Source organism: Dipodomys merriami, unplaced genomic scaffold (assembly GCF_024711535.1).
Source record: "Dipodomys merriami isolate MVZ:Mamm:240054 unplaced genomic scaffold, mDipMer1.0.p SCAF_22, whole genome shotgun sequence".
In the NCBI taxonomy this organism is placed as follows: domain Eukaryota; kingdom Metazoa; phylum Chordata; class Mammalia; order Rodentia; family Heteromyidae; genus Dipodomys; species Dipodomys merriami.
This window is the reverse complement of record NW_027203604.1, coordinates 5,632,269-5,655,084: the sequence shown is the minus strand read 5'-3', so window position 1 is coordinate 5,655,084 and position 22,816 is coordinate 5,632,269. Positions and strand designations below refer to the sequence as shown.

The following is a 22,816-nucleotide window of genomic DNA, read 5'->3' as shown; positions in this document are numbered from 1 at the left end:
ACTCCAATCCAACACAACATTTTTCATTATCTCAATCAATTTGTCCTTTAAAAGATGGTTTAATGGTGACAGTAAGAGAGGAAACATTCATAAATGTAAGTATTATGCCCACCTTTGGTCCTCAGCTCCACCCAGACCTGTAATCGTGGCCCATTACAGGGGAGGATAAATAATGGAACTAGGGCAAAAAGGCAAAAGGGTGTCTCTAGGGTCTTTGGGGCAAGTGGGTTGGGGAGAGTATAATGGACTGGTTGGGAGTACCAGTCAGAGGTTACCATAAATACAAATAGCAGGTAACAAAGGCAAGACTGTTAACTTTCTGTCCAGTTAGAAGGTAGACAGGTATGGACATTAGTTGGCAAGCAACTATTTCTCTTGATCTCCTAGCTCTGATTAACTTTGAAAGGGTGAGCGTAAAATGACTCCATTTAGGATGTCATCTCCACTAATCCTCTTCATGGTTTTCCATTGTCAGGACTGACTTTGTACTGGGGGTGGTCTCAGCATCCATTGCTGGGATAGGTTGTCGAGGTTGGCATTCACCGGGTTTGGACTCAAGGCCTGGGCACTGTCCCTGAGCACTTCTGCTCAAGGCTAGTGCTCTACCACTTAAGAGTCACAATGCCACTTTTAGTCTTCAGTTGGATACTCAGAGGTTTACTAGAAGAGCCATATTTCCCTGAGAGGGAGCACTTAGCACCTGTCCCTGTCTCAGTAGCTGCCCCCCTGGGGGCAGGAAGTGAGGTAGGTGGGAGCTCAGATGGGTCTGGGTGGAGAGAGGGAGAGGCCAGCTGTATGGTGGGAACTACAGGGCTGAGAGGAGCTCAGGGCTGGGTGGAGCTGAAGACCAAAGGTGGGCATTATGCTTACTTATTGAGACATGAAAGTCTGTGGTGTTAACTTTAGTTGCCTACTAGAGGAGTCTAAATTTTATTAACACAAGAAAGGCATCCTCTCCATTTCTAACTTCATTTAGGAAGCTTTCTCACTAGTCTCTAAAAATGCAAAAAGGAATAATTTGCTCTATCCTTCAACCATACCATTTGTTCTTTCTGAAGAAAAAAATAAAGTGTGTTGACTTGTCCTATTTGGTAAAGTATCTTGTCCTATCAATTACCACTCACTCTGTGGCACACAGATTCACCTCCACGCTCAGAATTCTATAGCACCGCCATGTACTACTACAGTTGCTTACAGTCACTAGTACGGTCAAAAAAATACAATCAACAGTAGGACAGGTAGAGGGAATACATTCTATTATTCACTCTATTCAAAGCCAAGCCAATTTTAAATTGCCAATTGTAAGTAATGAGCTTCTTCCCCCTCCAAAACAATGGACTGAAGCAGATATATTTAACAATTCTCCTCCTGATTTCCAGTATAATTCCTGGGGGAAAAGTTTTTACAAGAATTTTGTGTGAATAGGACTTTAAAGTGAGTCAAGTGGGAAGCTTTAGTACACAGTAGGAAAACCTGGCTTATTGGTCACCCATACTTTGATCTTCTCTAAGTGACATGAAAGCACTGTAGCACAGTACCGAAGGCAAGTGGCTAATATGTTGAATGCTTTTGAATAATGATACATATGACGGTCACATTTATTAAACCCCTACCCTCTGTTGCCTACTTCAATTAATTTAATTCTCACAAAATCAAAGGATAGTAGACATACTATCTCTTCCTGTCATTTCCTTAATCTCCATTATCCACAATTCTAAATATCAGAAAAACTAAGATAAAAGAGCTTGGTTTACCAAAATAAAAGCCAGAGTTCAAAACCAGACTAGTTTGAGAGGTCACATGCAGCCCAGGCAAGAAAAACTTCAAGCAGATTGGCAAACTCACAGCATAATCACCAGTCTATTCACTGATGGCAAAGAGATAAGGGGGTTCCATGGGATACTGGAATTCCAAAAAGAGGGGGACCTTTTAGTTCTCATATAGGAAAGAAATATTAAAAGAGGGAGGCTCTTTTACCAAAAGGAAAATGAAGGAGCATTTGCCAGTAGGAAAATGCAGGAGAAAGGAAGGAACAAGCCAGACTTGATCTCAGAAGTCTAGAACTGTTTATTGCCAGTGAGGGACACGGACCTTCCCACAAGTATGAATGTTTTATAGAGAGGTGAGCTCAGGAATGGGATTTTATGATGTCTAGCAGGAGAACAGAGGTTAATGAGAAAGCCAAAAATTCAAGAGACATGGGGGGGCGTTTTTCAGTTAGGCCCACAGTGGACAGGCTTAGGAAGATTGCCCTGTCTATGTCACACAGTGTGCCCATATCTTTGGTGGACATATCTTGCCTGATGTCTGTATGCACCTGGTTAAACAGGGTAGGAATCAATCCTTCATATTCCATCTTTGGATACATAGGAAGAATAGGCTAAGAGGGGAGAGGCAACTCCTTCATGTAGGTTCTTTAGATACATAAAAAGATTGGGCTGAGAAGGGAACAACATGGAGTTATGAGAACAAAGCAGGGGACGAAAAGTGTGAGAAGACATGAGGGAGAGGGTAATGATGTTTGACAAGAAATATACTCACTACCTTACAGGTGTAACTGTAACCCCTCTGTACATCACCTTGACAATAAAATTAAATTCATAAAAAGAAAGAGAACAAAGCAGATTCCCATCATTTGCCATCAAAAAATCTTTTAGAAAATTGACAAAACAGAGAAAATGGAGGAATGAAGCCATTGGGGGACATAAACTTTTATGTTTCTAACACATCTGGTAAAGACTGAAGTCTACTTATAGGAGTGAACAATTCATGTCAGGTCTAATGTGTTAATAACAAGTTGAACACTATTTCAGTAGAGTAAAACTGGTCTAACAAAGAAGATGCTAGCAGAAGGTTCTCAGATTGCAGCTTAAAAACAAGAAATGAAAAAGAAAGGGTAAACTAACACAGCAGTGATCCTCATTTGACACAATGTTGAAAATGAACTATATAACTTGTAAGGGATGGGAGTCGGGAGGGGAAAAACTGGGAGAAAACAAGGGAAGAGGTGTCAGTCACTGTTCAAAAAGAAATGTACTCATTACCTGAACTGTGTAACTGTAACCCTGTTTACATCATCTTTACAACAGAAAAATTAATTAGCTGAAAGAACACCAGTAAAGAGCAAATTAAAGGTATGTATGAAACCAAACTATCAGAACCTATTATAAAACTCTGCCAGAAAGAAAAAAGATTCAACACAGAATTACACTAACAAAATTGAAATTCATATTTAATTGTATTCACACTATTGTTGAATTGATTTAAACTACAGGCAATCTCTGCCCAAGCAAAGGTGTTTCAGTGGAAGTCACACATGATCCTTTCTTTAGGCCACAGCTCTACCATACAAACATTCCTTCCAAAGTAACAAACAAAATCCTCTAGAGTGTTAAAGACAGGAATGAAAACACATACCATACACACACACACACACACACACACACACACACACACACACACAAACACACACACACACACACACACACACACACACACTTTTAGCCTTTTAAAAAATAATAGTAGGGATTGGTAGGACATTTTAAAGTCACAATGGCAAAGACTATAATTTTCTACTAAAGGATATGATCACAATTTTTCAACCTAGGTTTGATCTAAGGCTAGTAAAAAGCTCTCATACTTAATGCAAACACCACAGTTAACACTTTTCTATGGCCTCTACAGAGCAGATTATAATCCTGACTCCTAGGGTACTGGGAATTGGTTATTTCAAAAAAGGAGATAGGTAGATATTTTAAATTATCATGATAAACTAGAGTGGCTTATTTCTATTTCTTACCCACAAGTAATCTTTTACAAAAGAGGAAAAGATTTTTTTTAATTATTTCAGAATTTTCAAATGGCACTGGCAAGTTACTATTAAATTTTGAACTACACCTCTTAATTCCTTGGATCAATATGGAATGCAGAGCCAGGAACAAATGGCTCATACCTGTAATCCTAGCAATTTAGGTGGCTGAGATCTGAGGATGGAGATTCAAAGCCAGCCCAAGCAGAAAAAGTCCTTGAGAGTCTTCTCTCAAATTAGCCAACAAAAAGCCAGATGTGGAGCTGTGGCTCAAGTGTACAGTTTCAGCCTTGAGCGAAAAAGCCAAAAAAGAGCATGAAGCCCTGAGTTCAAAGTCCAATACCAGGACACACACACACACACACACACACACACACACACACACACACACACACACACACACACACACACACACACACACACACACACACACACACACACACACACACACACACACACACACACAAATGCAGTGAAGATAAAAGAGAAACCAAGCATGAATGGATATTTAATGTAGTCCAAAGAAAGAATATCTGATTCAGTAATAAATGGCTAAAATAATTGCCTTAATATAACAAAAATGATTATTTTTCTTTTGTACTACTTACATCATATTTAAGTGTTACAAGAAAAGGTTCTGCACAATGTATTGAGCTATAATATGGACTCAATTTTATCACTTGGAGTTTAAAGATTCTTAAATGACTAAAATTATATATACAATTCTATCATTGTTTTCTTGTACCACAAATACATTCTCGTAGATTGATAATGAATATTCTTTCTTCTAAATTGCACTTAAAAAAAACATGGTCACATTTTCCTCTTTGCCAGGAACTTTCAGGATACACATGTTCTTTTCAATAGGGCCAAATGAACAGCATTTAAAGATACAGTATTACCTTTCTCATGTAATTGTAACCCCTCTGTATGGTATTTTCACAATAAAAAAACTTATTAATTAAAAAAAGATACAGTATACCAAAACCAGAAGAGACAGAATAAAATTGGAAGCCTGAGCCTATCTTCAAGTAGTGGGAAGAGTGAGAAGTAATAAAAAAATTAATAAATGATTAAAAGCTGATATCACAAAGCTGGAAGAAGTAGCTCAGGTTCATTACAGTATATACTCAGAAGTCAGAGGCTGACTTCAGAAGGACTACAGTCAAGGGAAGCCTAGCAAACATGTCCAAGAGACATCATCTCAACCAATAAAAACATTGCACAAAGTAGCATGTGCCTTTCCTTAGGTATGCATAAATGGAGGATCATGATACAGGTTGGCCCAGGGAAGAACACTGATATCCAAAGAATACATCGCCTGGTACATATCTTCATGTAACTATATTTAACTAAAAATTACTGAACAATAGTCTGTAATTTCTTTTGTTAGACTACCTTGTAAGACAAATAATGAAGGACAATGAAAGGGAGAAGGAGAAGAGGAGGACCAAGAAGAATAGGTAAGTGTTATGTGCACCATAGATTGCTTTACAAAACACAATCTTAAGAAAACTTGTTCCCAAACTCTTAACTTCTCTCTACACTTTCCACTGAAGAGTTAAGCCAAGCCATAGCTTCTCAAAAGAAGAACATTCTTTCGTAATGGAAAGATAACTACAGGTCTATAATAATTGAATTTTCAGGAACGTATCTAGCTGTGATCTAATATTATAGGGGGGTCTTAATTGGTTTTCACTAAAAATTAATGAGAGTGAAACAAGTTATTTTGGTGCATTAAGTCCAAACAAAATAAATAAATAAACCCATATGGCCCCATTTCTTTCTAATAAGCTAAATCTAGATTTCAACTTTAAAATACATTTTGACATAAATGACTTTAAAATAACGAGCGTCTTACATCTGGATATTTTCCCACTTAATTATTTCCTGGCATTGTACTAGAAATTCCTTGGCTTCACCTTAAACCAATACTCCCAAGTGCTAATTAGGAGACTATGTACGCTCTTAACCAGAGAACACGGTGCTTAAAACATGAATGTTCCATATGTATCCGATTAATAATAACATCATGATTTCCCTCTATAAAAGGTCCCTTTAGAACACACAGCCCTTATTTAAATGAAGCAATTGGTGACTATTCAGGGAATTCTTGTCAAAATACAATTAATAAGAAGGGGCTGAAATGACACAGGACCCTTGTCTTCAAAATATTTTTAACATGGATCAAATTTAACCTCACAGGGATAGTCAGTGGAGAAAAAAAAATAATTAATGAGTACAGATGTTATACATTTTAATCTTACCAGGAGACTTCTTCCAAAAAGGATGGCCAACCCACATATATTAACCCACTACCAAGAAAACCACCCCATGTCAGGGAACACAAGCCAGACACACGCTTTTTATTTTGGCAGCCCTATCTCTTCCCTTCCACCACAGGACAGATGGAAGAAGAAACACATTATGAACAAGGTAGACCTAAGGATTGCCTAACTGAAAAGGAGAGAAGATCTTCTCATTCATTTGGCAAGCTAATTGACCACACCTTCAGTTTCACACATTGTGTCCAGTCATCCAAACTTGGGTGTCTGTCTTCCAAAGAATGCTCCTTATGCTTCAGACCCTCGACCAAGGCACAAAGTTGTCAGTTCTGCTTGATTTGTTTGAATATTGTACCCGAGGACAGCTGTCGGAAACAGTACATCAGAACAGCTGCTGTGGCAGCTACAAGGGGCTTGCAAGTTTAATTGAGCTCGATGTGACATTGTGCATTTTTCTAAACATAGGAAAATCCATATAACTCCAAAAGAAAATTTCTAATGGGTCTAAACGAGGTTTATTTATTGGCACCTCCAACTGGTTAGCCTCAGTTTGAGCTATATCACTGGTCTCATAATATCTTTACCACTAAGCTGGTAAGAGGTGTAAAAAAAAGAGAAAGAAAAGTAAAATAAACAGTAGGAACAGTGAGGTGCACAAGAAAAGAGGCATTAAGCAGGGGAGGAAGTGGGAAGGAAATCACACCAATAATCCCTTTCAAAGGTTGGCTGGTCGCCAGGGAGGATCCCACAGTGTCTCAGGATTTACTTCCAAAGGAAATGTATTCAGAGGCCTTGAGCCTGGTGCCAACTGCAAACAAAACCACTCATTATGGTCACAGCCCCCTAGAGAAGGGAGGATGGCTTACTCTCAGCATCCACGCGGAAGAAGAAGGCAAGGAGCAGCAACAGCGGCCTGGTGATGTGCACCATCCTGTAGTTCAGCTCGTCAGCAGCCTGTGCTGGCAGTGTGCAATCACTACTGCCCAGGGAGCCGCAGAGAGTCTATCTTCTGAAATTGCAACTGGAACCCTTTCAGAGCCTGAGAGGAGAGAGAAAGAGGAGGGGAAGAAAACACAAAATGTTCAGATTTCTCACTCTAAAATTTTTTTTACCCCCTGATCTATCACCAACAGAGAGTCACAATCCATTGCAAACACACAGTAATACTGTCATGTCTTTGCTTTAGGAAATAACAATGCATAAAATACGGGGTTTCTAGCATCCCTATATCTAGGCGATTCTACAGCAGCCACGTGGAATTACATTTTTTGTTTGTGCCACTTTTGGGGCAACCCAGTCTGAAGAAGAGGCCGTTTCATAGGAAACGTGACATGAATGTGTAAATCCAAAAAAGTACCATAGCCAAAAGAAAGATGGAAGACAGGCTCCTCCATCCCAGATAAAAGTCTACTCATGATAGCAGAATGGAGGATACTGTCTTGGCTACATGTGAATTGACAGGCCTAATTCAACTTCCTTTGCTAACCAGTAGAAATCAGAATTTCTCACATTAGCATACTGGGCTTCTAAAATTAAAGACACTTCAATGTTCAAGTTTATGTTGATTTCAATAAGTGAAAATAGTAGTTATCATGAGTCTCTTTGATTGAATAGGATTTGCACGAGCCTCTTAGGCCACAGCTTGACCATCTCCATCCTCACTGTAAAGTCAAGAACTTACAAACTATTTTTCGAGTGCCTACTGTGTGTATAAGTCAATCAGAAAAGAGCCATGGAGTCCAAGGTATCTGGAGGTACAAAAATGGGTCACACTCCATTTTTACTCTTTTTTTCATTTTTGACTATATAGCATTTTCGCCTTTATTATTTTCGCAGATGCACTCTTACACTTTTTGCCCAGGTTTGCTTGGAGCGTGATCCACCTACCAATGCTTCCATTTTAGTAGCAGTTACCACACCTGGCTTGTTCTCTTGAGGTATGCTGTCATTAACTTTTCCCCTGGCTGGCCTCAAACTTGATCCTCAGGTGTCTATTGAAGTAGGTGGAGTTGCAGGCATGATCCATCATGCCTCATATGATTCCATCCTTTATGAAATCCCAGATTCGTCAGGGATACCAGATAATGAGTGTGAATTAGTAACTGATTTGTACTAGGAAAGAAAACCAACTAAATGCTATTAAAAAAAGAAGACAGGCTCAAGAATGAGTAAAGTATTGCCTCAAACTAGGCTTTAAACGATAAGCAGGATTTCACAATAAGAGGGAAAGGTATCTCTGCAAAGGCAGGATAATGGGAATGAAATTATGGAAAAAGGATGTTGCCTGTCTGGGTGAATGCAGGGCTTCCAAGATATTGAGATTTGGATGGCTTGTTTAAACAGGTATCTGGGTAGCACAGCAGAGTATGTGGATCATTAGGTCTGTGGTACAGTCCAAGAATTTATATTTATATTAAGGTGTGGTCCGGGGACCACACCTTAAGAACTACTGGGTTAGGATGAGGCCTCTGTTAGGAAAACAGAAGATGTAGCAAAAGAAAGTGGCTCAGGCTTAAAAATGTGTCACAGAGATCTGTGGATTCCAATCTAAGTCTAAAGACCTTTACTTAGCAATCCAGAAAATGAGCTATTTTTTTTTTTAAGTAAAGGACACATATGGAACTAAGCTTTGAGAAGATTAACTGACAGCTAAATCAGGGACAATTTAGAGAAAGCTATTGGATCACTGCTAGAATCTCAGGGGAGAAGTAATACAAGAAGGATAGTATTCCTGAATGGGATGAAAAAGAAAGGAGGTTGTGATAGACTGACTCCCAGCAATAATTTCATAGTCTTTCAAGAGACAAAGAATTATTCTTAGAGAACCTTCTAAAAATCCAGCACAGCCTCTTCTACACAGTACACAAGGGGGTGGGGGAGATTGGATTTGCTTTTTCTAGTATTATGATAAGAACTTGAGAATGACAGAGTATCTTACAATTTTCGTGTATGAGCATGACTGAAACACACAAAACTCTCTCGACTACTAGAGATATCCAGAAATAAATGAATCCTCCAAAATAACGTGTACTTTTAAAAGAATTGTAATGCAGATACGATCGTGGATCTTTCATGACACTGAACTTGAGCATGAGAACAATTTTTTTGTAAGATATTATCTTTTTTTTAACCTACATTATTATGCATGAGTGGTTTGAATGCAGGGAAGATAAAACTAAAAGGCAAGAGGAATCATTCTAATTACCATTCCACTAGCTAGCCTCTTTCCTCTGTTCTTTGTAAGAGATTTATGAGGGTGCATGAAAAGGTAAGTTGTACACTGAAACTCATCTTCATGAATCTAAAAGGGAGAAAGCTGGTCCAAAACAGCTATTGTTATCAATCTGACATGTATAAGCAACTTTTCAAACACTTCATAGCTCTAGAATGTTAAAAGTCTTCACAGGAAAGGTGCAAAGGAAACCCACTCTCCTCCCTGCCCCCTCCTCCATCCCTTTTGCAGCTTCGCTTCTTCATGCCTGCCTTTCAGATGACAGCAAAGTCCAGGAGATGTCAGTCCTGTCGGACTCAATTTGTGTCTGGACAAGTGTACCAGAGCCAACTGCTGTACAAAGACTGCAGTCACAGAGCGAAATGCTCTCTCAAGGAAGGGGTGGCGGGGCTTTCCCTCCCACTCTGCTGAAGTGTGTATGAAGATCAAATTCTTCCAAATGATCTTTCAAAAGCTACTTCTCCACTTGGAACATTCATAGGATCTAGCACTCTAAAAATGAATGAAGACAGACGCATACATATTTATAAAGAGACTATGTAGTTAGCCAAGATTTAAAAAAAAAAAAAAAGAAAGAAAGAAGGCAATCAGAGGTAGGAAGGTAGTATTCTAGATGTTCACTCTAGACAATCTCTACTCCTTATCTGTTTATTACATAAACATTGCCAGAAAGAAAATGCTTGCATTTCTTTTGCAGTTGGGTGGAATTTATATAACAAAAATGGGAAATGAATTGTATGGAAATACTATAAGCAAAAGTAACAAGGATGAATGAATTCTACTAGTAGTTTCTGTTAGCCTATAATAAAGGACTAAATTTTTCTGCAAAGGAAAGCACTGGAGAAGAGGGTCAGTAGATGTAAATAGTACCATGCTTTAGTATACCACAAATTGTTCTACAGCAAAGGTCAATTCTGATTTTATGTGTTTTACCATTTGTTTCATTTGTCAACAGGGATATAACAAATAAAACCAAAGTATCCAGCGGTTTAAAAACCAAACTGGATTATCATGTCTCATACTGCCAAGACCTGATGAAAGTAACTATATTAATTTCCAGTCATCTGAATATTTGCTTTTGTAAGTACATCCTTTGTGGTTAGAGAAACTAAGAGTTCAGAGAGCTATATAATGTCCTTAATCTAATTTGAGATAGAGAGACAATGAAGGCACATCCCTCAAAGCCTTAACCAATCATTGTCACTGACTTGGGTGATTGCTTAAATTCACACCTATCCAATTCCTCCTTTTACACCTCAATACTTTTCTGTAACAAGCATAATTCATATTCAAACTAACATGAATGCTGAGTTGTATCTTTTTCAGCTTTCTGTACTGCTGACATGTCTTTCTCTAGATTGTGTTGACATAAGAAAAAAGAAAGAAGGCAAAATAGGGCTTTTCTTCTTTAAAAAAAAAATCTAAGAATCCCAGAAAGAAATGGCTGACTTGGGGTTTTGTGTAGGGAATGTACAAAAGGAGTCTGGAACAGCTTTCCATACCAAGAAGCAAGTCAGGAACTACTAGTGTATCCAAATACTGAATAGGAAATAATGAAGTACCCACCAGCAAAATGCAAAAACTCTGGGAGAGGGGCAATGAGCACAATGACCTGTCCTTTTATAATTGTGCGTTCATAATTTCTCGAGAATGTAATGATATTGGTCACTCTAGGAAGAAGTTAGGAAACTTCTGTGCTTCTCTCCGTATCCTCTCTGTATATCTATTCTGGCAATCAAGAAGTTTACACAAAGCAAAAGACAAGCATAGTTCTTTATATCCCTGTAAAATAATGTAAATAGTTTTATAGTTGTATACATTTTTGAAGGTAGTGGGATTTGATTGCTGGTCCTTTGTGCTAATCTCAGTTGCTTCTCAACTGGTACTCAACTGCTTAAAACTTTTTACTAATTGGTTAATTGAAAATGGAGTCTCATAGACTTTTCCTCCCAGAATGGCTCTGAATTGCAGTCCTTCAGATCTCAGCCTCCTGAGTAGCATGATTTCAGCATATGTCATCCAGTACCTGGCTAGTTGTATGCATTTCAGGAAATGGCCACTTTCAAATAATATCAGTGCAGGATATAGACAACGTACTAATGACTAATTAGAGCCAAATGACTAATTCTTAAAACCATTGCTTAAAAATTAAGAGCAAGCCGGGCGCTAGTGGCTCACGCCTGTAATCCTAGCTACTCAGGAGGCTGCGATCTGAGGATCCTGATAAAAAGCCAGCCCAGACAGGAAAGACCATGAGACTCCTATCTCCAATAAACCACCAGAAAACCTGAAGTGGCGCTGTAGCTCAAGTGGTAGAGTGCTAGCCTTGAGCTGAAGAGCTGAGGGACAGTGCCCAACCCAGAATTCAAGCCTCATGACCAAAAAAAAAAAAAAAAAAAAAAAAAAAATTAAGAGCAATGAGTAGAAGGTATTAAATAACTAAAAAACAGCAGAAAAATTACACAGAGCAGATATGTGTTTGAAGAACAAATTGAAACCTGATGAATAAAATGAATTTTTTTCCAGAGAGCAACTCAAAATATCTTAAAATCACATTCTTTTATATGAAATTTAGCACATCAGAAACTTTTTTTCTCTATTTTGTCCTAAACATTGATTTCATAATAACTAGAAAAAAATCAAGGGAGACTTTGTGAGTTAAAACATATAAATCCAAACTAATAATTCAATCATCTAAATTGGGCATAAGTGAAGACTTAATATGTAGATGCCAGGTGAAGGCAAAGCACACAATGTTTCTTGGGGAGAATCAGCTGAATTATGAGATAACAGAGGAGTAAAACAAGATTATCAATACAAGATCTTAGAAGATCATTTGTTCAATCTAATACACAGAAGAAAAGCCAAATGCTGTCAGTCCGAGGATTATATACTATAATAAATTTACACTGAAGGCATATATAAATATTATTTGCTTTCAGAAATGGAAAAAATGAAATAATTAACCTTGTTTCTATCTCTTTGGGAAATAGAAATGTATTATGTTATGAGAAATGGACAGAAAGAGCCAAGGGAATAAACAAAAACCCAAAAAACTTTGCACCTGGGTTGGTTTTTATTTCTCCATAAATTATAATAAAATATAGCTTTAGAAAAAGCTCCTGATATCTTTCTGTAATTGTTTCATGTCAGAACTTCTAATTTTTTTTATTATTTTTGTGTCCCAATATACCATTGGAAATCTGATATTTATTCCATTTTTTGAAAGTATAACAGTGAGAAACTGATGTTTTCCAAAACATAGATAGATATGGAATACAGTTACACCCCTTCCCCCCAGCAAGAAAACATACTTCCAACCTTTTTAATCTTGAGGAATTTCACCATTGTAAAACCATCATTTCAACTTAGTCCAAAGGTCATTGTATGACTGATTTTCTTTTACATGGAAAATTAAAAAGCAAACTTAAAAATCGTATTTTAATGTACATAAAGTATATTTTGCTTAAAAGATCTTTATCTTTTAAAAGGTATTTTGAGTGGTATCTTATAATATCTTATAGGTAATGTGTTTTAGAATCTATCAAGACACAAAGAAAAGAAGCCTGCTGATGCATGTGATCTATTTTGCTTCTTTATTATAAAAACATTTTCTTAAAACAAGTCACTTCATGGAAGCTGGGCAAAGTGGCTCAAGCCTGTGATCTTAGCTACTTGGGCGATAGTGATCAGGCAGATCACAACTTTAGAGCAATCTTGGTAAAAGTATTATGATAGCCCATCTTAATTAAAAAAATGATTGTGGCACAATTGTCATCTCAGCTAAGGCAAAAATTGTAAATAGGAAGACCTTAGTTCAAGCTAGCTTAAAGTGAAAGCAAGATGCTATTCAAAAATAACTAAAACAATGGCTAGGTTCATATCCCAAATAGTACAGAATGCCATAAAGGAATAGAAAGCACAAATCTCTAGTATCACTTTACACAGAAAAGTTATTGTGTGAAGCACCCACCATTCTCTGAAGAGTGTATTATAGAATTGGGTTTTTTTGCATAATATTGTTTCAAACACATCCAAGTGCCTTCTAATCATTTTAAAATATAGCTTGTTTCTAGAACTCAAAGGGAAATAATTTAGGCCACTCCTGAGTAATTTATATACAGCTCCATTCTCAGAGGAACCAAACCTCAGTAGCTGTCAACTAAGATAACATTAACCCCAACTTTCCAGAGCATCTGGAACTGTCTGCTTTCTGCATGTTAATCTGCTGGCATTGAAGGAGTAAAATAAAGTTCAGGATTGCTTCTAGCAGTCCCACCATATGCAGGAGATCACCCACAGCCAAATATTGGGCAGCCCCAAATGTCAACAGTGCTGAGACTGAGAGATATTCTTCTAGGACAGTTCATTAAGGAAAAAAGTTCAAAATTAAGAAAAGCAAAACAAAGTGAGCCTTTAAGACATCTATCTAAAAAGCTGTGTTCTAAATCTACTGATCTTAATGTTTCTAGTACATTTATACCATGAACAAGAGATGTGAATTCAGAACAGTTTTGTATTTCAGCCCACAGAGTTATGATTAACACCCCAATGTCTCCTCTTGTCCTAACATACAACCAAAGTTGACTTGCCTTTGGAAAATATGGGTCCTGAGTTCAGGAAAATATGGGTCCTGGTGTGAATGTTGTTTTCAATGAAAAAGAATGGTTCTGTCAAATGGAGCCAATATGTATGTTGTTGACATGGGTCAGTGAATAGATGTCTGCATCTCTTCTAAGGGAACTCAGTCCAAGGGGACTCTGTCCAAGTTCTCCAAGGGAACAGTCTCAGGGAAGACATACTCAGGTCCCATTAACGACCTTCCAAAGTACTTTCAGTAACAGAGGAAGTAGAATGGTGAGAGACCATCAGAAGAAATGGCTAGGGAAAGCAAAATTAAAAACAAGGCTGCTTATTATCTCAATATTGGTCTCATAATTAATTCTGTGTCTCTGAAAGTTCAATACCAACACAAGTAGTAAAGGAATAGAATCTGTATGAGAAAACCCAAAGAAATAGTTATTGACCCAAATGGAAACACAACCTAAAGAAAAGTGGAGAGAGGATTAATCACAGATACTCAGAATGATGTCTTCTCCCCCTGAACACTTGTTCTATTGTTACATTACCCTTGTTTTACTATTAGTACCTACTTCACATGTCCTTTCCTTTAATGAAACTAGACGGATAAAAAATATTACATATAATCTTAAGTAACACCTTCACCAACAGACAATGAATAAATTAAAAAGACATAATAGAATTAATAACTTCAAGATACACATCTGGCTAGTCTCAGAGGAGTATTGAGAAACACTTGTCTTAACTGAGTGTCATTGGCTAATGCTTGTAATCTTAGTTCTTAGAAGGCTGTGATCTGAAGATCACAGTAGCATGGCAGCCTTGAGTGAAAAAGCTAAGAAACAATGCCCAAGCCCCAAGTTCAAGTACACACACACACACACACAATGATTGTCTTTCTCTTATAGCATTGTATCTGCTTCTGTCATCTCTAACTTACTAAAATAGGTAGCTGAGGTGAAGTCAGGTTCATTTAAAATGAAAAATGTAAATAAAAGATGTTTCCTCTAATAGGTAGAGAGACCCTAAGTAGGGGCACAAATGAAGTAGGGGAAGGGAGCTGCTAAGCTTAAAAGTGAGTTATAAGAAGAAAGGATAAGCCGGGCGCTGGTGGCTCATGCCTGTAATCCTAGCTACTCTGGAGACTGAGATCTGAGGATCATGGTTCAAAGCCAGCCCAGACAGGAAAATCCGTGAGACTCTTATCTCTAATAAACCACTACAAAACAGGAAGTGGTGCTGTGGCTCAAGTGGTAGAGCACTCACCTTGAGCATAGGGAGAGCATAGGGAGAGCGCTCAAGCACAGAGTTCAAGTCCCACAACCGACAAAAAAATAAAAATAAAAAAGAAAGAACAAGAAGATCTCACTGAATAAAGATATTGAAGAGTTCCTGTCTTAGACCAATAATTAACTTAACAATTTAACCCATCAAAAAGTTACTAAATGATCAACCTTCATCTTAGTAAAATTATTACATATTTGTGCATCTCAGAGCCAAGGTATTTATACATGTTCCTGGAGAAATGATTATACAGAAGTAATTTTGTTTCAATTCTCACCTAACAGTAATTGAAGGAATAACCAACAGATACCTGTTGATAAACGTTAACAATCAAATACACCTTAAAGAATATTTAGTTTACATATTACCGTCAAATTTTTTTTTGGGGAGGGGGGGTCTGGTCTTGGGGCTTGAACCCTGGGCCTGGGCGCTGTCCCTCAGCTCTTCAGCTCAAGGCTAGCGCTCTACCACTTGAGCCACAGTGCCACTTCCGGCTTTTTTCTTTTTGCTTATATGGTGCTGAGGAATTGAACCCAGGGCTTCAGACATGCAAGGCAAGCACTCTACCACTGAGCCACCTTCCCAGCCCTACCATCAAATTCTTATTAGAGAATATTTTCCTTTCTTGGTCAAAATTTAGCAAGACTATATGCTGTCTAATTGAGAGGGGATAGCATTATATGAGATGATGGTAAGTGCATGAATGCCCAGCATAGTTATCTAGGTAGAAAGATGCCAGACAGAGTGCATTTTATTATAAATTTGCTGAGAGCAACACAGTCATGATTATAAATTTGCTGAGAGCAACACACAGTCATACTGGAAGAAGGAATAAAGACACACAATGGATATGTTTTTTTTTTCAAAAGCAGTTGCCATCATAAAGTGATTTCATAATAAAGTACAAAAATTTCCTGCAGCAATTAAAGCACTATGTGTTTCCCCTATCAAGTTGGGTCTAGCAAACCATGAAAATAAAATTCTGTCCCACTGTTACTCTGTGTGTGTGTGTGTGTGTGTGTGTGTGTGTGTGTGTGTGCGCGCGCGCGCGTGTGTGTGTGTGTGTGTGTGTGTGTGTGTGTGTGTGTGTGTGTGTGTGTTTGTGAAGAACTCCAGGGAAGGCTTTTCAAAATACTGTCATTTTATTACACTTCTATAAAATACTCAAAGTATACATGTAGACATCAAAAAGGAAGTATAACAGCATTAAAAGCTGACTAGCAATCTAGAAGCAGTAACTTGCTCAATCAAACTTTCTAGATGGTGGTGGTCAGCTGTTACATGTGACACTCATGACTAAAAGTAAAGTAAATGCCAAATAATAACATTAAGCAAACTTTGCTGCTGAATTAATGTTTCATTTGGGCAATCTGAAACACAGACTTTTACATTCTGAAGTAGAGAAGTAGGCAGGTACTAGGAAGCACAGAGTAAACCAGCCAGGAATGGTACTGGCTAGCACTGAGAAAGGATCGGGCAAGGCAGAATGCGTAACTGTGCATGGTTTTGAGATGTAGCCCAGAACTAAAACGTCATCCTTTTAAGAATTTGTTGTGATGTTTTTATCACAGACTTAGTAAAGTGAATCTTTATTTTGATCTTTTTACTGTTTCTTAGTTGTAGGTATTATTAGGTTGTTTTTACCAATTACCTTGTAAAAAGTTTTGAAAAGCTGCATATCAAAAAATTTGTTCACCTCTTCTCATAGCAATGATAACTAAAGACAAAACTATTCACCAGACACATCTTCATCATTTTTCAAACTTCTAACTTTAGATCCCTATATGCACCTCATAGAAAAAAGTGATGTATATTTTTACAAATATAGTGCATGTTTAAGAATACATGTGAAATATGCCTTTTGTATATTAATATACTAGTTATGGGCTAGATGTATTTTAAACGTTTTAAAATATAATAGACAGTGAACAGAAACAAAAAAGTTGTACAACTTCTTTCTAGGCACAAAACTCACTAGGGGCCTACTGTCCTATTTATTATGGGAGTTGGATTATTTCTTACATGTATTTTGGGTAAGGCAAAATGAAAGCCTGTACTTATTTTTCCATAGCCTCCTAATGGATTCAAATACTCTGTATTAGCCAAAGGTCTATGTGTCTCTTCAATAGCCAATGTAAGCATGATGTAACAAGGAGAAAAGACATTGTAGTTGTTTGTGATTTTCTTATCATTGTATATCAGCCACACTGAGCCAAAATAACTTTATACAGGAACCATCTTTTTTGTTCCAAATGAATTCTTTCATTCCTTGATTTCAAGAATATTTTCAAATATCAGCCTGATAATGCAATAGACAGATAATGATGCACAAGGCAAACAAGCCCCTGTTAAATGATATATTCTGTTATGAAGAGGCAGAAATAATTGGAGAGCTGAGAAAACTTTAGGTTTGTAGATCAGTGCAAAGTGCTTACCTAGTATTTAAGATGACCTGGGTTCAAGCACACCAGCATCACCACAAAAACAAACAAGAAAGTACACGGTAATTGGCATGCAAACAAACAAGAAAGTTCACAGTAATTGGCATACAAAAAAATAAGCAATATTCTAAGAGGGTAGAGAACAGGACAAAGGAAGCTTTAGGTAGGATGTCAGGGAAGACACCTAAAGACATGTCATGTGAGCATAACCCTGAATGAGAAAATGGAGAAAGGCTTCACAAGCTGCCTAGGCTAAGAGACTAGAAAGAGGCTGGTGTGGCTCAAGCCCAATAAGCCTGGCAGAGAATGATAAAAGGTAGGCTGGGAAAAGAGGGTGGGGCCAGATCACACAGGGTCTGTGGGCCAGAGCAGAGAGATTGGATTTCATTGGAAATGCAGTAGAAGACACTAGCAGGCTTTATGCTTTGCAGTGAGAAGGTCTGATTTATATTTAGATGGCCTGTCCAGTGGCTGGGTGCCAATGGGTTTGTAAATGCCATTCTCATCCCACTGCCTTCCCAGGTCTCCATACTGACTTTCAATCCACTGTATTTTCACAGAGCCATTGTGGTCGACTGTGAAGTCTTTTGACCCATAAGGAAAGTCTCCCCAGTCCCTCTATTAATTGATCCTATGTCTGCCTCATCTTCCCAATTCTGCTTAACATAATCAGAAATAGCGTGTTGGTTTTTTGTTGTTGTTGTTGTTACATTAAAAAAAAAATTTTAAAGCTGCTGTCATCTGCGCCCTTAGAACAACAAATCCTAGAAAGGGAATGATTTTTTTTTTTTTTTTTGGTGGTGGTGTTCTGCCTGTTACTCTCCCATGGAGAAGTTTAACACACTCCAGAATTTTTATTGGAAAGCAAAGTGTCTTCTCATTTGTTCTTCCTGAAAAACACAAATGAAAAAATGTGCTTTCATGTACAAAGAACTGGTGGGCACTGGATTTTTGTGGTCACACTTTCAAATCTGCTACATCTAAGACTTTCTACAACTACCTAATTTTTTTCTTACCTTCTTTTTTATTTTTTAGCTTCTGAAGTTTAGTAGATAAAAGTCTCTTTTTTTTGACCCCTTTATACCTTGTAACGTTAGCTGTGCTACTGAAACCCAAGGTACACTAGAATTCAGAGTATTAGAGCACAGCCCTCTTCCAATAATTCAAAATTCTTTTCTTCGAGGATTTAGAAGGTAGGCCTTTCTGTGAGTCAATTTCTGGCTAACTGCTCAAATTAATTTTGGGGTGTGTGTGTGTGTGGGTGTGTGTGTGTGTGTCTGTGTCTGTGTCTGTGTCTGTGTCTGTGTGTGTATGCACGCACATGTTTTTAGTCTAGGTCATCCTTAGTATTTCATATTCCAAGATTTCCACCATAACTGAAGCAAGGTTCTTCATACTCCAGCATAAGGTCATTTAATTCATTAGTTCTTTTTTAATACCTTTCTAGATAGACTTGAGATTAACACTATCCAAACTTGTGCCATAAAATTTCATTATAGACCACTATAGTATGTTACAAGAGGTTATCAAAAGTGTCCCAACAAATACTATCTTGTTCTCTTAGTCTGAAGAGGAAGATTCTATGTCACTGTGTGTTACCCTTGCCATAGGTTTTGCCAAAAGAAACAGACTGAAGCATTGTTGTGTCCAATCTGAGCCCAATAACCTCATGAAAAGTTTTATATATTCCTTTGCAGTTGCTGTCCCTGAAGACTCTGAACACTTCCCCTACAAACTAGCAAGCCTCTGTTGGGAGAGATGAAAGACCTTGGAGGCCCAACATGGGCTACCCAGCTGAATGGCAACCATTCTCCCAGGGGATATAACAGCTGCCTTCAGACTCATGGCAGTCCAGGGCAAAATGGTCTGAGCCTGATCAACACAGCTGACCAGAACAGTAGATGACCCAGAGTCACACTGTGCATTACAAGAGATATGTAAGATCATTATTATATTGGATCAAGAAAAGCCAGGCCCCAGTGACTTATGTTGGTCAATTTAGGAGGTTATCTCAGGAGGTTGACTTCGGAGGATACAATTCAAGCCAGTCCAGGCAGAAAAATCCAGAAAACTCTTAGCTCCATTTAACTACCAAAAAACTGTAAATGAAGTGTGGTTCAAAGTGATAGAGCTTTGAGCAGAAAAGCTTAGGGGCAGGGCCCAGGAGCCCTGTATTCAAGCCCCAGTACTGGAACACACACACAAAAAAGAAAGGAAAGGAAAGGAAAGGAAAGGAAAGGAAAGGAAAGGAAAGGAAAGGAAAGGAAAGGAAAGGAAGAAAGAAAGAAAGAAAGAAAGAAAGAAAGAAAGAAAGAAAGAAAGAAAGAAAGAAAGAAAGAAAGAAAGAAAGAAAGGAAGGAAGGAAGGAAGAAAGGAAGAAAGGAAGAAAGAAAGAAAGAAAGAAAGAAAGAAAGAAAGAAAGAAAGAAAGAAAGAAAAGAAAAGAGAGCGAGAAAGAAAAAAGAGAGAAAGAAAGAAAGAAGAAGAAAGGAGGAAGGGAGGGAGGAAAGAATGGAGGAAGAGGGAGGGAGGAAGGGAAGAAAAGAAGGAAGGAGGGAAGGAAGAAAGAGAAACTAAAATATAAAATATTTGATGTACAAGAAAATCTCAGGATACTGAATTTTAAATATATCCCAACTTTCATTCACAGGAACATAATAAGCATCATATAATTTATTTATTATATTAATCCCACTTTGGATAAGAAAATTTGCTTTGTATGGTTAAATTGACATTGTTTCAGTCCTCTTTTCACCAATCACTTAGTAAAATAATTGTCATTTCTTGAAAATAGGTTACATTGTTCTGTGATCTAGGAAAATTGTTACATTTGAACTTACTGTGTCTTTTGCTCTGTGTGTGTGTGTGTGTGTGTGTGTGTGTGTGTGTGTGTGTGTGTGTGTGTGTGTGTGAATCCACATGGCTCAGAGACACTAAAATTGTTCTGAAATATCTTTAACCATTGGCTAAAACCACAAGCATGACATTCTTTCCTTGAAATGTAATGGAAGTGATGTATGCTTCTGAGATCTCAATTGATCTTACCAAGTGCACTGACAGGGAATAGTTAGCCTAATTTTAGATGCTGTTTTCCTTAATCAGTTTCTGCCCAAGGATAAATTCCATCATTGAAGTTAGTTAGTAACTTAAAAGCAGGGTAATTTTCACTCAAGCTTTTTAAAGAAATGACACTTTAAGCAGAGTATGTATGTTCTTTGGGCTAGTTTCTGAGAGCATGTTGGATATGTCTCATTTGATCTCAGCTAGTTACCTTGACTACTTACTCCATTGTGTGAAGAAATGAGGAAAACTTACAAATCATGGACTCAGCAAATGAATTGAGAAAAGCTACTGAGTGCAACCTTTGTAAAACGATGTAAACTAAATCAAATGTTATACTCATATTGGAAAAAACATTTTTAACTATGCTACCCAGACAATATAAAAATACAAATCATTGCACATCCATGCAATAAAAGTTGGTGAGATTTATGCAGAAAATTACATAATATTAGTATTATTTCAAATTTAGCTTTAAATAAATATATGATTTCATGATTTGAAAGACTGCAAAGATGTCAATTTTGTGCAAATTGATACAGTCAATACAATCGCAATAGCAATTGCAACATATTTTTCCTGTGAAATAGAAAATAGTTTTAAATTATAAAATGATTTTATCATTTACACAGAGAGGCAACATCCCAAGAAAAATCAAGAAAATCTTATGGAAGAATGAATAATAAAGAATCAATGCCACTAGTTGCCAAGACTTAATATAAATTCACCAAAATTAATACAGTGAAGTGTTGGTTCACGGTCTAGAAGAAGGAAGAAATCTAGAAATAGATCCCCTTGGAGAAATAGACAATATATCTTTTGGAAAATAACAAAGAATTTGATTTCTCCGCCAGCACAAACAAAGCAAGGTATTAATAATAAAGACTGATGAATTAGAACTAAATTTGAAGTATCTGTTCACCCAAAGATATTATTTTTAAATGGCAGTATACAGAGTAGAATAATGTTTCAGAGCTACATCCCCAAGCTACACAGAAGGTATTTCCAAGACCTATGTCCACCACGGGGTTGATGGTATGTTTTTCCTTTTTCCATTATATCCCTTCTATTTATGGGTACAGAGTAGAAGTCAAAGATTTAAATACACAATTCTGAACAAAAATTATTTTATTAGCTGGTGAGCATATAAAATAATGCTTGGTTATATTAGTCACAGGAGAAAAATGCAAATTAATTTCACAAGGGGAAACTATTACACACATATCAGAACAATGAATATCAAAAAGTGACACTACCATATGCTGGCCAGGTTGTGTGACAAATGAATATTTATATACTGCTTGTAAGAGAAAAACGTAAAGGAACAATGACAACAAAAAACTCCTTAAAAAATTGTTTGGTATCATGAAATAAAGCTAAATATACACTTACCGGTTAAACTGCTAGGTACGTACTCAACACTGGTATGAGCTTATTATTTTTAGATGTTATTATTTTTAAGGGATACAAACTAAAAACCAACAACACCAAAAGAAACCTTGAATACTAATCAATGCTAGAGCAGATATGTCACATCTATAAAATCAAAGTAAGTGTTTACAGCAATCAAATCTTAAGGCTTCTGCCAAGAAAACTTAATATGTATTTTTCTTTTACAACTTCATAGCAATGTATAATTTCTTACTACCCTTTAATCATCTTAAAGAAATTGATGATTGAGAACAGCCTAAGTCACGGCTCTATTACAGTGGTGACCAAATATCCTAGAAATGCACAGAAGGCAGAATATTAAATGACCACTCAAAGCACGAAGAATGTAAAGATTTTAGGAGTCCATAACTGGAATCAGATATAGCTTTTCAGAAGGAAAGAGGCATTGAAACTTGAAGGAAAATAATGTGAATAAGGAGAAATATCCTCTTGGTCTAAAGAAATGGGCAGAGATGGGTCAAGAAAACAGAGTTCTGGAGCAGAATTAGCATTATCTTTTTTTTTTTTTTATCAACTGTGACTAACTCACTCTCCTTCTATTTCAGTTTCCTTCATCTTTGTAGCAATTACTACCTTCGACATATGCAATTTATTTGCCCTGTGTATTTTGTCCTCATCTCCAGTAGATAGCAGCTCCATAAAGACAGAAATTGCTTTTAGTATTATTAACAATT

At 37.2% G+C, this 22,816-nt stretch overlaps 1 protein-coding gene across 42 annotated transcripts in view; it reads right to left on the bottom strand.

The window, feature by feature from the left end:
* Ptprd (protein tyrosine phosphatase receptor type D) overlaps positions 1-22,816 on the bottom strand; it is a 2,013,525-nt gene that overhangs the window by 397,634 nt on the left and 1,593,075 nt on the right. For all 42 annotated transcript variants that reach the window (XM_070033182.1, XM_070033181.1, XM_070033197.1 and 39 more), the window contains one exon: positions 6,960-7,132. In XM_070033182.1, the coding sequence (XP_069889283.1) occupies positions 6,960-7,023 (64 nt within the window). In that variant the 5' untranslated portion in view covers positions 7,024-7,132. The remainder of the gene's footprint in view (positions 1-6,959; positions 7,133-22,816) is intronic.